The sequence below is a fragment of the Stegodyphus dumicola genome, chromosome 6 (assembly GCF_044657685.1).
Source record: "Stegodyphus dumicola isolate Sdum_Otavi_A_Nest chromosome 6, ASM4465768v1".
Lineage (NCBI taxonomy): Eukaryota > Metazoa > Arthropoda > Arachnida > Araneae > Eresidae > Stegodyphus > Stegodyphus dumicola.
In genome coordinates, this window is record NC_140773.1 from 187,036,413 (window position 1) to 187,049,148 (window position 12,736).

Here is a 12,736-nt window from a genome sequence, read left to right on the forward strand (position 1 = left end):
ATGTGGAAGACCAAATTTGAAATTTGAAATTTGTTTTATGATCGATTTCCTATTTTTTAAAACTTTGACGAATTTTTGATTAACAAACTCAAGGATTTCAAAGCGAGCAATGGCAACGTTGTGCAGAAAAAACATTTTTATCTCCAGCGCGTGAGTCTCTGTATCGGAAATTCTAAAGATATGCTCGTTTTAAAACTATTTTGCGATATTGCTGTTGCACTGGATCTTATGGTTTAAGTGCGAGGAACATGATATTTAATAAAGAAAGGTAACACACAAAATGTTAAAAAACGCCCCTTTGGACGTAATTTAAAATCTGAAACATTTCAGATTTTTTTTTTTTTTAATTTTTATTTTCGTAATGAATATAAGTGTAATTTTTAAAAACGGCATATTTAATTTGTTTTCCATTAAAGTCCGATTTCATAATCTAAATAATAGCTATTTTATAGATTTTTGAGAATCTTTTATTGGGATTCGAATTTCTGTTCAGAAATGCGCTCAACGAAGATTACGTAGCTGATAATTAAAACACCTTTATTTCTGTTTTTTAAGAAAAATTCCAAGACATTTTCTCCCAATTTTAAACGACAGTTTTTTTTTTTTTATTGCCTAAACGGACGCAATTCTATTTAACTAAAATTAAACTAATTTAAATTACTTTATTTTTGCTAATCTAAAATAATAAAATTAATGGTATGTCACGTATTAATAAATGCTTTCCCTTAGTTTATTAATCAGTTTATGATTTTAACGAGAAAATATCACTTAAGTCTGTTGGTGGGGACTGAAAATACGTGAATTAAATAAAAACAAGCCTAATTTTACGTATCCAGAAAGAGTAGAATTTATCCGATTAACCAGAGTTCCAAATATCTAGAATCTGGATATAAGATTTTGTTGTGTGTTAATAATATAAAATTTTTCAAGAGTAATGCATAATATGAAAATATTATGAAATGCATTTATTCGCAATCATTCCTGTTACGCCAGGTATATATCCTGTAAATTGTTCTTTGCTCTCTTGACATCCGAATGCAAGTGTCATCTGTTATTATGTAAGGGAGAGAGACAAAAAGAGATCCAAATTTTTGTTGTAATTTGTGCCGTCCGCAAGTCGTTTTCGTTCTTGATACAATTGAGTGTCTCTTGCTTTTTCGTTAAAATGCCATTCTGGCCTGCTTGGTAAGCTTGATTAATAAATTTTTGTATCGTAGATAAATTATTTGGGTAGCTATCCTCATATTTGGGTTATGTTCAGAAATGTGGATTTGGTTTGGTTTGATTGATTAAGGCAAAGCACGCAAGAGCTATCTGCCTAGAAGGAGGGATACCTTCGTGGAGGACTTTCATGTGATTTTTTAAAGGAAAGTGACTCGTATAGATATTACACATAGGAAAAACCGCGAAAACGCCCATGCAGCCCATGTATCAAATACAGATCGAAACTACCAAAGTTCAGAGATTTTTTCCACTCGGCCGCTGGTGAACTGAGAGGTGTAGAATGGATTGATATTTATAAATGGTTTACCCTTCCTTTTTACTGTGAAATTTACCCTGTGTGCTTCTCAGCGAAGCTACTGTCTAGGATGTGTACCTAGGTACCCGATGGTCTGACGAGTCCTAGAGCGGTGTGGCTCGAGTAGCCCGGGGGGGGGAGGAAGTAGCGCCGTTGGGTTCGCTGGGTAATATCACGAGCGACTGCAGGTAGCAAATTGACCACCAATGTCGCTTTAAGCGATGTGTCCTTCTCTCCGAGATGCGAGGGCGGAGATTGAACCTCTGTGCCTGGGGCAAATAAACTCATTATGCGGTTCAGTCTCGCGGTGTGAGGAAGCCCTATATATCTTATTAAATTTGTAGTTTTTAAACAATTCATTCTATTAAAAAAATGTTTTTTCGATGTCACCATGGGTCGTGCATTGATGCATTGTTATGACCTACAAATGTCGTTGTAGTTATCAGTAGCATTCAAGGATTGCATCACAAGGAATGAAGAAATAGATCGTACTGTCTCTCGATCCATTGTGATGAACTGTTATGTTTTCAGCGAACGTCGTGATTTTGATAATGTCCTACAAGTTCCGAAAATACGAGTTGCGAAAAAGTAATCTTTTTCTTGTCGTGTGACTACAAATATCTACCTATGATTAGGAATTAATTTACAATTTTTATGACTTGCAGAAGTAAGTAGAACAAAAAGAAAATAATTTTGCTTCGTTTCGTCCATTTTTAAAGAATGAACATTTTTATTTGATAGCCACATTCCAAAAATTCTTATCTCTAACATGTAATTTTAAACGATGTCATTCTGGAATCTGAAATCTGCAGCACTTCTGTACTGATTTTAACATATTTTACAGAGGATTCACTTTTGCGGTAAATTGTTAAGAATTTGATCCGCAAAAGGACACTTCAAAATGACATTATTTTGGATTTGAAGGATAATTTTTGTTGTAATATTAAATATTAATAATAATGTTTTACACTATCAAGTACACATATGAACGCGGACTTATTTTCCTTTTCTTTTCTTTTCAGAGGTCGCCCAGCGATGCTAGCCGGAGCCGATGGGGAGGAGGAGCTGAGCCCGTATTGGGACCCTGCCGACCCTCTCGCCCCGTTTGCATCGTCCGAAGACTCCTTCTGCGACTGCCCCCCAAAGCCTCCGGATTTCCTGATTCCCCCACCACCGGCGCCCCCGGCCTCAGCCCTTTGCAGGGGCGGCAGCGGGGAAGCGGGTCATCTCCAATTCTGCCAGATGGAGCCTGTGGGGGCGGAGTTCACACAAACCGCCTTTCCCTCCCTACCTATCATCGCCGTTTGTTCGTCCGTCGTCCTCGTCGCGGTGCTCGTCGCCTCCTTCCTTCTATGGAAGTAAGTGATACTTCTCTTTATTACACAAAATCACAGATTCATCATCTTGCATAAAGCTATTGGGATTGCGTGGAAAGGACTTTTTATAGTGTCATTAGTGTCCCTTGTGTGCACCATAATAATATTGATTATGTTTGAATGTCTTTCGAGGACCGACTGTAATGAAATTAATTACGGTTATTATTGGTAGCACAAAATAGATTGCCCAAGCGGAAATTTGCAGTCGTATGACAAGATTAACTACACCAATGAAAACATCTGCTATTTTATAGCTAGGCCGTAGTAATAATGTTATCAATTTTGTGAATTAGTTTATAGCTAAAATTTAATGACTATGTAATGAAGTTTTTATGTCATAAAGACGTAAGCTTTTTATGAAAAAATCTTGCATTTAAATAGCTAACCATCACGTACGGATTATAACAGCTACAAACTTGGTATGTGGTTCTGCTGCAATACAGTTGGACGTCTTTATGATAAGTGCCATCCATCATATATGTTGGTACTAAGCACGCCAGCGTTCAACAAAATAGAAAGCTTCCCCAAAATACCTCAGCACAGATCGGTGATCCGGGATTCACTGTAATCCAGGGTAATCAACCAACAGCATTGTAGCACTGTTTGCTACTTCGATTAATGAAATAAATGAAAGTATTTCTTACATCAGGATTTCTTAAAATTTTTTCAGTCGCGACCCCCTTTTTATCACTGAGATTTTTTCGTGACCCCCAGGACCCCATAATATTTACAAAAACTTTGTGGACCATAAGTATTGCGAAAATCCGACGCACGCGTGAGTGAAACTGTCAATTTTTTCACTTGTACTGTAATATACTATAGCAGTTCTAGGTCATTAACTTTAATTTCTAATATTAACACATAGAACAGTGTGAAAATTTTAAATAAGTAACAGACGAATTGACAGCGTCACGTGCAAAGCAAGGAAAATGAACATTTATAAAAAGAAATGCGTCGAAACGTTTTCGTTTTTTTCTTTGTCTGTATTGTCTTATCTTTATCTATTTTCAGATACATTGTGTACCGCCGGTCCGCTAGAATTATTTGCCGGTCAGCGAAATATCCAGCTATCTGTCCAAAATCCAAAAGTGTCATCGGCCGATAACCGATATTACAACAGCACCTACATTACAATAACAATAGTTTACTAGTTTAGCATTTATTTATGTGAAAAAATTGTGCCAATGGGTTGAATTATTAAACTTGCCGGTCCGCGTGAACGTACCTAAATATTTTACCGGTCCTTGGAATAAATCCAGTTCAGAAACACTGGTCTAGAGAACCGTTGTGGAAGTGTCTGCTTGGGTTAACAATGTACTTGCTTACAACGTTGCGCAGTTATGCAGAGGACCTACTGTAATAACCTCTACAATTAGATGTGGATACATCAGCATACATATTAAACAGTTCTTTAATTAATCTGTTTCTAACAGTAAATAATTAAAGAAAATGATTGTGAGAATAGGTTACAGGCGATAAATCCGAATCGAGTCTAGAAATGATTTTATTTTATGAATTAACTAAATAAAACGATTTTATTTTATGAATTTATGAATTAACTAAATAAAACGATTTTACTTTATGAGTCAATAAAACAATTTATGAATTAACTAAATAAAACGATTTTATTTTATGATTTAACTGAATAAAACGATTTTATTTTATGAATTAACTAAATAAAACGATTTTATTTTATGAATTTATGAATTAACTAAATAAAACGATTTTACTTTAGAGTCAATAAAACAATTTATGAATTAACTAAATAAAACGATTTTAATTTATGGATTAACCAAGGGTTTATCTAATCTTCTAACCGCGTTTCCGTTTGTTATTTTAAAATCATTTGTGAGTGAGCAACTTGACTTTGTAACAAAAGCACATACTTATAAATCGTGTTCCATTATTTTGCAACTAAGGAAAACGAGCATAAACAATGAATAGAATCATCAAGCATAACATGATAAGCATAATACTGAACATAACAATCTTCAGCATATTTTGAGATCCTCTCGTCTTCTCATCAAGACATCATTGAGTTACCGTTTGAGAACATTCGTACTAATCTAAAGCTCTCGATATTAAGCTTAGGGAGATTTAGATGCAAAAAAATTACGTAGAAATATGCTCTATTATTACATACCTTGTATACCCTTTAAATATTTAATTGAAATTAAAGCAGATGTCTATATTAAAAGAAAAGAAAAAGAACTTTGAATAATCGTAAAATGAAAACGGCATTTTTAGACTCAAAATTTATATTAACGCCAAAATAATGTTTTGAAGAATAATGTTTTGTTATCAAATTTTGCATTACGAAATAACGAAGAAAAGCAAAATATTATAGATATTCCTTAATTAAAACATACTGTAAAATGGTATGAAATTCTTAAAACTAATAAGATTGCGAATTTCTTTTTAAGTAATTTGTTTTTATCAGATGTGAAATTTTAAAAGAATACATTAATAATTGATACGACTGTACGAATTAGAAAAATTAAAACTTACATTTCATTTTAAATGCATTTTTAAACTGAAAGCTATTTTTGTAGATGAAATTTGTGTTGGAAAGTAAATTAAATTATTAAGTTAACAAAATTTAAAATTAAGGAACAAAAGAATAAAGTAATCAAAATAACCACTTCACTGATTTTATAAAAATCAATTGAATTACAGTAAGAAAAAATACATATAGCTATCTACCAGATATCCACCTGGGAAAATGTAGCACGTAATTTAGGATTTTGCTTTATTTGTTTATCTAATTATTCAGAGAGGGGGAAAAAAAAAAAAAAAAAAAAAAATTGCAAATAAACTGAAATTTCTGCGTCGTTTTTAAAAACACGCCTTATAAGTATGCTTTTCGCAGTTCAGTTAGTTATCTTAGATTTGGATTATTTTTAATATATCTATTTTACTATTTAATTAATAATTTCACAATACTGAAACCGCATTTTTACGGAGAAGTATTAGAAACAGTTAAAATCTGTGTAAACCTGAATCCTCGCACTTTTTTTATGCAATACATTTATATTTTACAAGTAGACGTTAGCGCTTAAATCTTCTATATTTAAAATAAATTGTGTGTTTATTATATTTTTATCATAAAAACAGTAACCGAACAGTTAAAACTAACAAAATTTTATTTTCACTTCTGTCAATGGCATGAATTTGGGCATTGACCTGGCATTAGTCTTTGGAAGTCTTTTCTACTTTACGAAACATTGTATATTTTAAACCTCATATACAGGGTGATTATAATTAAAGTGACTCTATTCAGATCCATCTAGAACCTGTTCTGCTTATTGAATTTTGATGAAATTTGGTATATATGTTTATATGGACCATGGGGGAACGATTTCTGCAATAAAAAAATAGTTCGACATGGACCCTTTTCGCAATTCCTTTAAACGACGATATTCACGCAATGCAACTAAGCTATAGCCGCCTTTCTGATAAAACGGTTTTACCAGTAAACCTCGATCTTTCTTCTGTAAGGGCATGATTAACGATGACAAAGGCACGCAGAATGATTTTTTGGCTCTGACTGCAAGTCTGTTTATAAGTTTGACGAATTTGCATAAGGAATTTTGGAGAATTGCCATCTGGTGGTCAAAATTTGAACTATTTTTTTATTGCAGAAATCTTTCCTCCCTTCCCATAATCCATATAACGTATATAACAAGTTTCATCAAAATCCGATAAGCAGAACGGGCTCTACAGGAATCTGAATAGGGTCACTTTAATTATCAAATATAAGTACTAGAACTGAAAACTAAGTGCTACCTGGAGGAAAACCTAAGTAAATGCAGGCTCATCCAAAAAGAATACAACTATTTTGTGCATTAGTATTAAGCAATTATTTATAATAGTGAAACAATAAAAATATTTTAAGCAAAATGCTTGTCTTTCATTTCCTTTCTGGTGATGGCAGCATTTGGAAGGGAAAACCATCTGTTGTTGCAAAGAATTGCTGTTTGTGTATGTCCTCGTTCTTGCCTGGAAATAGTTGCTTGACTGAAAGTTAGATATTCAGGACACTTTGTACCGATGGGGATACAGCTTAGATTCTGTTTGTAACATGATGCCTTAAGAGATCGAGCTAATATCCAGTTCTTGGTCTAAATCTCAGGATGTCGATGTTGTGCGTTGTGAATGCACTGTCCAGGGCAGGAGAAATAGGAAATTCATACTTACATTACAAAGATTTCAAATTTTTTTATGACAGAAACTGCCTATCATCTGAGGATCTGTCCAGACGGTAATCTAGTTCCTTCTATGTATAGAACAGTAAATCCAGGTCGCATCAGTATTTTGATGGCTGTCCGAATCGTAGACCTTAAAAGAATTTCTTTTTTCTTAAAAGTTCTTTCATGATCTGTTGTTCAAAATGTAATTTTAGCACGTCTTGTACTAGGGGTGGTACATTCACAGCAACCTGGCCATGGGAGAAAATAATATGGTGTATTTGTCATTTTGTAAAATGGTCTTGAGGAGTGCAGCAAATGTAGCGTTATTTTTATTGTGCTCGTAAAAAACTTCATTGTAAATAATTATGCAGAATTTTGCTTTCTGTATAATTTTTTTTTTGTGTGTTTTTTTAACTAAAACCTAAGGCACACGCTTTAAATTATGTGAACATATATTTAAACCTTGAGCTGCACACAAATTAAGTATGTTTGCAAGAAAAACATTTTAAGGGAGAAAAAATTCGTCATCATATATTCGTTCCCATTTATGTAATTAATATAATTTGTCAACTAAGTTGCAAACAAAGTCCACAAATTGACGTAATGGCTATCTAAATCAGAACTTCTCTTCAAAAATGTATAAAATTTCTTTTACTGCCAGTGAATCCTTCTTTATCCTATAATTTAAGCGTGAGTAAATAAAAATAAAGTGCTTGATTTTACGGAAGAAAAATGTGCATTTACCTTCCTCAAATTTAAAAGAAATTTTATCACCTAGAATTTAAAAAGCGCCTTTTAAAGATAAGATTTTTGAGCGTGTTTTTACTGCATTGTCAGTTGCTGTGTTATATCCAATTATGTACTTCCAGCCTACTTCGCTGTATTTTTTTTCCTCCAATGCATTTTACGCTTTAAGTGCTTTTGGCTTATTTTTTCCCAGTGAATTTGTTTATTTTTGGCTACCTGATACTCTTTAAATACCCAGTGGCGTTTTTCTTTTCTTTCGTGAATCCGCTTTAGAAAATGAAAATATATACTGTGCTCAATTTATTAGCATTAGACTTAAGCTGCAAAGCTTCGTCCGCTTTTTTGTGATCCATTTTGTTTTGGCATGTAATCCATTGTAAAGGGCATGGAACGCTGTATGGCCGGTTGTGCACAATTTAAGCTCTTCGGGTCAAATCGTGCAATAAATAATTTAATTTGGGCTTGAAGATGGCACTGGATAGGGAAAAAAAGGTTATATTCTTTGTTTTCTTTTATCGCTTAATATTTTTAATTAGTGATTATTTTAATGAAATACTTTTAAATAAATAGCTAAGGCTAAATCTACCACCATATTTAATTTTACGATTTGAAATTTCTGATGCAAATTGAACAGAAAGTAAAACGCTCCTATGCGAATAAAAACGAAATATTTATTGCTATTTTGAAAGCAGTTTAATAAAATATTCATACTGATAGATAATATAACATGTGCAATTATTATAAAATAGTAAGAGGCATTATTATTATTATTATTTGTTAATTCGTGTTTTCCTTCTTTTCAAAAGTAGAATTCTCTGAAATCTTTCAGTAGTAAAAAGGGCGTTACCACTGATTTACATGCGAAAAATTTTTTAGCTTTCTCAAGCCTCAAAATAACTACAAAAACTGAAAAAATGCCCTTTACATATGGTAAAAGCAAGAATAATATATCACAACCTATTCAAGTCAACATAATATATGCCTACAAAGTATGTATATATATATATATATATATATATATATATATATATACAGAAATGATATGATAAATACATAACCTATAGAACTGGCATACTTTGTATATTTGTGTACAGTGCCATCCACCATCGGAAAGGGGCCGCATCGTACCCGTGCCTTTTCATAAAGATGCCAGCACCTTAATAAAAATCAACCATTCTTCAAAAATGCATAAACCTTCACAAAAATGCTCCGGGATCGAGGTTTATACCAGAGCACCGTTTAACAAATAGGGTTTAGCTTACTACTGTGGTTAGCAAAGCAAATTTTGCCTCAAAGTGGTGTCCGGTGTAAAGCTGCTCATGTCTTTATGAGAATTGCTTTTTTCAAATTAGAAACTGATCTTTGTAGGGATGTAAACACTCTTATGAAGGTTCTATCTTTTTTAACCATGGCCGATTTCACAAAAGTGCTGGAACTTTTATAAAAACGTCCCACCAGAAAAAAGAACAGCGGTCGCACAGAAGAGTTAAGGATGGTGGTAAGTATGCTCGTCCCATGTTGTAGTAAAATGGAAAAGAAACTAGCGTCTGATAGAGGAAGAGGCTCTCTTTTTAACTTTCACTAACTAATTTCATCAGGATCTGAATCAATCACGGCCCAAAAATTATTAGTGTTTATTAAATATCTTGTAAATCTGCCATAAACGTATCTATATATCCTTTTAAAATTAATCCAGCTGTTTTTTCATTGTAAAAAAAAAAAAAAAAATATTCGCTATCTCTGCTTTTTATTAAAAAAGAAACACACACACACAAGTCTTTCTTGCCTACCTTTTGTTCAGCGAAAATTGGTCTAATTAGTCTTATAAATGAAATGATCTTAATGACCCTTGGATACTGCTTGTGATATAAATCACTTGCATGAAGCTTCTAGCAATAATAATTTTAGAAGTTTAAATATTAACCATTCTAAATGAAATGATATAGGTCTTTCACAAAATGGGGAAAATTTCTTGCACTTGCATTAGCCCCCCGCCCTCCTCTTAGACCTGAGCTTACTTTTTGTAGCAAACAAAAATTAGTGGGAATGTTTGCTTTTAATAGCTATCATAGGTGCTACCTTGGCGCGAGTTCATATATGTGCTTGTAAGCAATATATACGCTTTTAAGCCACAAATCATAGCCGCACATGTGGCTGCAAACTGAGTTGTTAAAAGAAGAGAAGGCTATAAACAATTTCCACTGTATGTAGTCTAAGTCGATCTTCAAAGCCTGGGAAATATTATGAGGGTCTAAGTAAAGAACTGAGTCTAGTGATTCTCAGACAAAGCATTCGGATATACAGTAGCATTCTCGAGATTAGAATTTACAACTTTAAAAAATGGGTCATCAACAGCAGAGATGATAAGATTACCGAACATGCATTCTTATCGTTCTGAAACTTATATTTATTTAAGTATTTCCGCCTAAATACAATTTCCTTAGTAAGATATCGCTTAGACTTAACTTTTGGAGAGTTAAACGGATGATTTATCATTCTGAAAAACTAAATTTAACAGCAAATTCTTACGTGATCCTTTCGCGAGGATGCGTCAGAAATGTCTAATGTTGACGTCTTTACTACCGAGAAAATTAATTTCTCAACTTTCTTGTTATTCTTCCCTCGAATCTTAACTGTTGTCTTGGTTCTCCATGTCCGCTCTCCACCGCACATATCCTCCTTTCCTGCTTAATATACATTCTTAGCAATCCTTTGGCGTCATTGTGACGGAAAGGGACATAATTCCTGCTCTTAGCTTGGCGTGCGCTGTCGTTATTATATCATAGAGAGACAGATGGTGCAGTCCTGGCTTAGGCAAGGTCCTCTCACGTGACACTGTCATTTTCAGAAGAAGGTAGACGAACTGCATCGCTAGATGAATGCGACTCCGTCATTAGAGCTTAGCAATTAAAATAAATCACATAATGCCGTGCGTCGTAAAAAGGTCGGATCTTCCTGTTCCGATATGGTATGCGAGCTATTAAGAGGCAAAGATCCGTGTCTGGAAAATGGTGAGAAGGGTATGAAAGGGGCGGGATATGATATTTGAAATTACAGGGAAGTTTCTGAGCGAATTCTTTCATGTTATAGATGGCACTGATGGCACCTGGCTCTGAACTGTGTGTTAAAAGGCTGGATTGAATGAGGATACCTATGAAGAATAAATAAAAAGTTCTGCAAAAAAAGATTAGGAGAATCAGTTAATTCCTATAATGTGATACTTCTGGCTTTTGAAGAATTTGGCTGTGACAAGCTAGTATTTAGTAGCGCGTTTGCCTACTATTTCACTTACTATTTTCACAATACTCAAAAATACTTAAAATTTTTAATAACTTGGTAAAATTACTTTTTATCACACATTTGCAAAAAATTATATTTTCTGTATGAAAATTGTATTTTGCAAAAAATTATATTTTCTGTCTGTATTTTGCAAAAAATTATATTTTCTATTAAATATATATTGTATTTTGCAAAAATATTATAAAATGAAAAATATTTAGTATATTATGCAAAAATATTTAGCATAATATACTAAATATACATTTATTTTATTTATATATAAAAATATTTAAATATTATGCAAAAATATTTAGTATATTAAATATATATTGTATTTTGCAAAAAATTATATTTTCTGTCTGACTTTTATGAATAAAATTTGCATTAATAGCACTATATCAAGAATATTATCAAGTTTTTTAATAATGCGCATGTTGCTTGACATTTAAGATGATTTTTACTAAACTGTTTTCTTCATTTTGATGTACATGCCTTCGTGGTATAACGGTTAGCACACTCGGCGCGTATTCGAGAAGTCCAGGTTCGAGTCGAGGCGAGGGCATTGCTCATTTCTTCAGTTTCCTAACATTGCAAAATTCTAAGTTACTGTATAGTGGACCCCGAACTAAAAGGTGGTGGCTGATGATTCTTCACCACCCGGATTTGGCGCCTGGGTCCCCTAATTCCCAGTCACCCTTTAAAAGGGGGTAGTATTTTCTCCCACCTTTCTGCTTGCGTTCGTGATGTAACGGTAGCACACTCAGCGCGTATTTGAGGCCCAGATTGGAGTATCGGCGAGGGCATTGAACATTTTTCATGTCTCTTGCTTCAGAAAACCTAATGACTCTACATGTTGTATGGATTAACTGCATGTTGCTGACCTCTCTCTTTTTATAATTTGCTGAAATGGTTTGTTTGTAAAAATTTCAGGTATTCGTCCGTATTGGTATGTGTACGCAACTTTTATAAATCTTCCCAGAAATTTCAGTATAATGTATAAGACAGCTAGAGTATTAAATTTTGGAATATATGCTACTTTCTTTCTCTGGTAGTCCGAGATCCATTAGTTATATTCTGGAGCTCAGTAAATATTATGTCAGAACGATCTGCATGATACTTTAGCATCCAAATTTTGGAAATACTTCAGATCTTAACATCATTCATCATAATGCATTTACGAAGTTGCCTGTAATCAGTTAAGTAGTGTAAAGCAATGGTACGCTATTCATGTAAATTTCAAAAAGAATCTGAGCTACGCACTCGAATTTTACGGTTTTTCTTTTTCTTTAAATCATTTGTCCCTGGGCTTTTTACATTTCTGTAACGATCTTCGGCGTTTCTTTTCAAAATTTCCATAAGTGAGTCATTTGCTTTTATTGTCACTCATCTCTGAAACATTGTGCGCGGCTGAGAAATTGATATCCCCCATCCGCTTAATGGTGCTGCTCTGTCGAAGACATTTCGAGTTTCCACAATCCACCTTCTTGTAGCATTATTCTATCGTTCCCCTCACCAATTTCCTTATTTCCAATCCATAAGTCGCACAGTTTTAGATTTTTGTTTCTCGAGTTTTCCGAAGTTGGTACCGAACACTTGCGCGAATCGTCTAAGGGCATTTATGGGTA

General features: G+C 33.6%; 1 protein-coding gene across 2 annotated transcripts in view; it reads left to right on the forward strand.

Annotated features, from left to right (window-relative positions):
* LOC118181919 (uncharacterized) overlaps positions 1–12,736 on the forward strand; it is a 557,302-nt gene that overhangs the window by 296,773 nt on the left and 247,793 nt on the right. For both annotated transcript variants that reach the window (XM_085819274.1, XM_085819273.1), the window contains one exon: positions 2,542–2,877. In XM_085819274.1, the coding sequence (XP_085675400.1) occupies positions 2,555–2,877 (323 nt within the window). In that variant the 5' untranslated portion in view covers positions 2,542–2,554. The remainder of the gene's footprint in view (positions 1–2,541; positions 2,878–12,736) is intronic.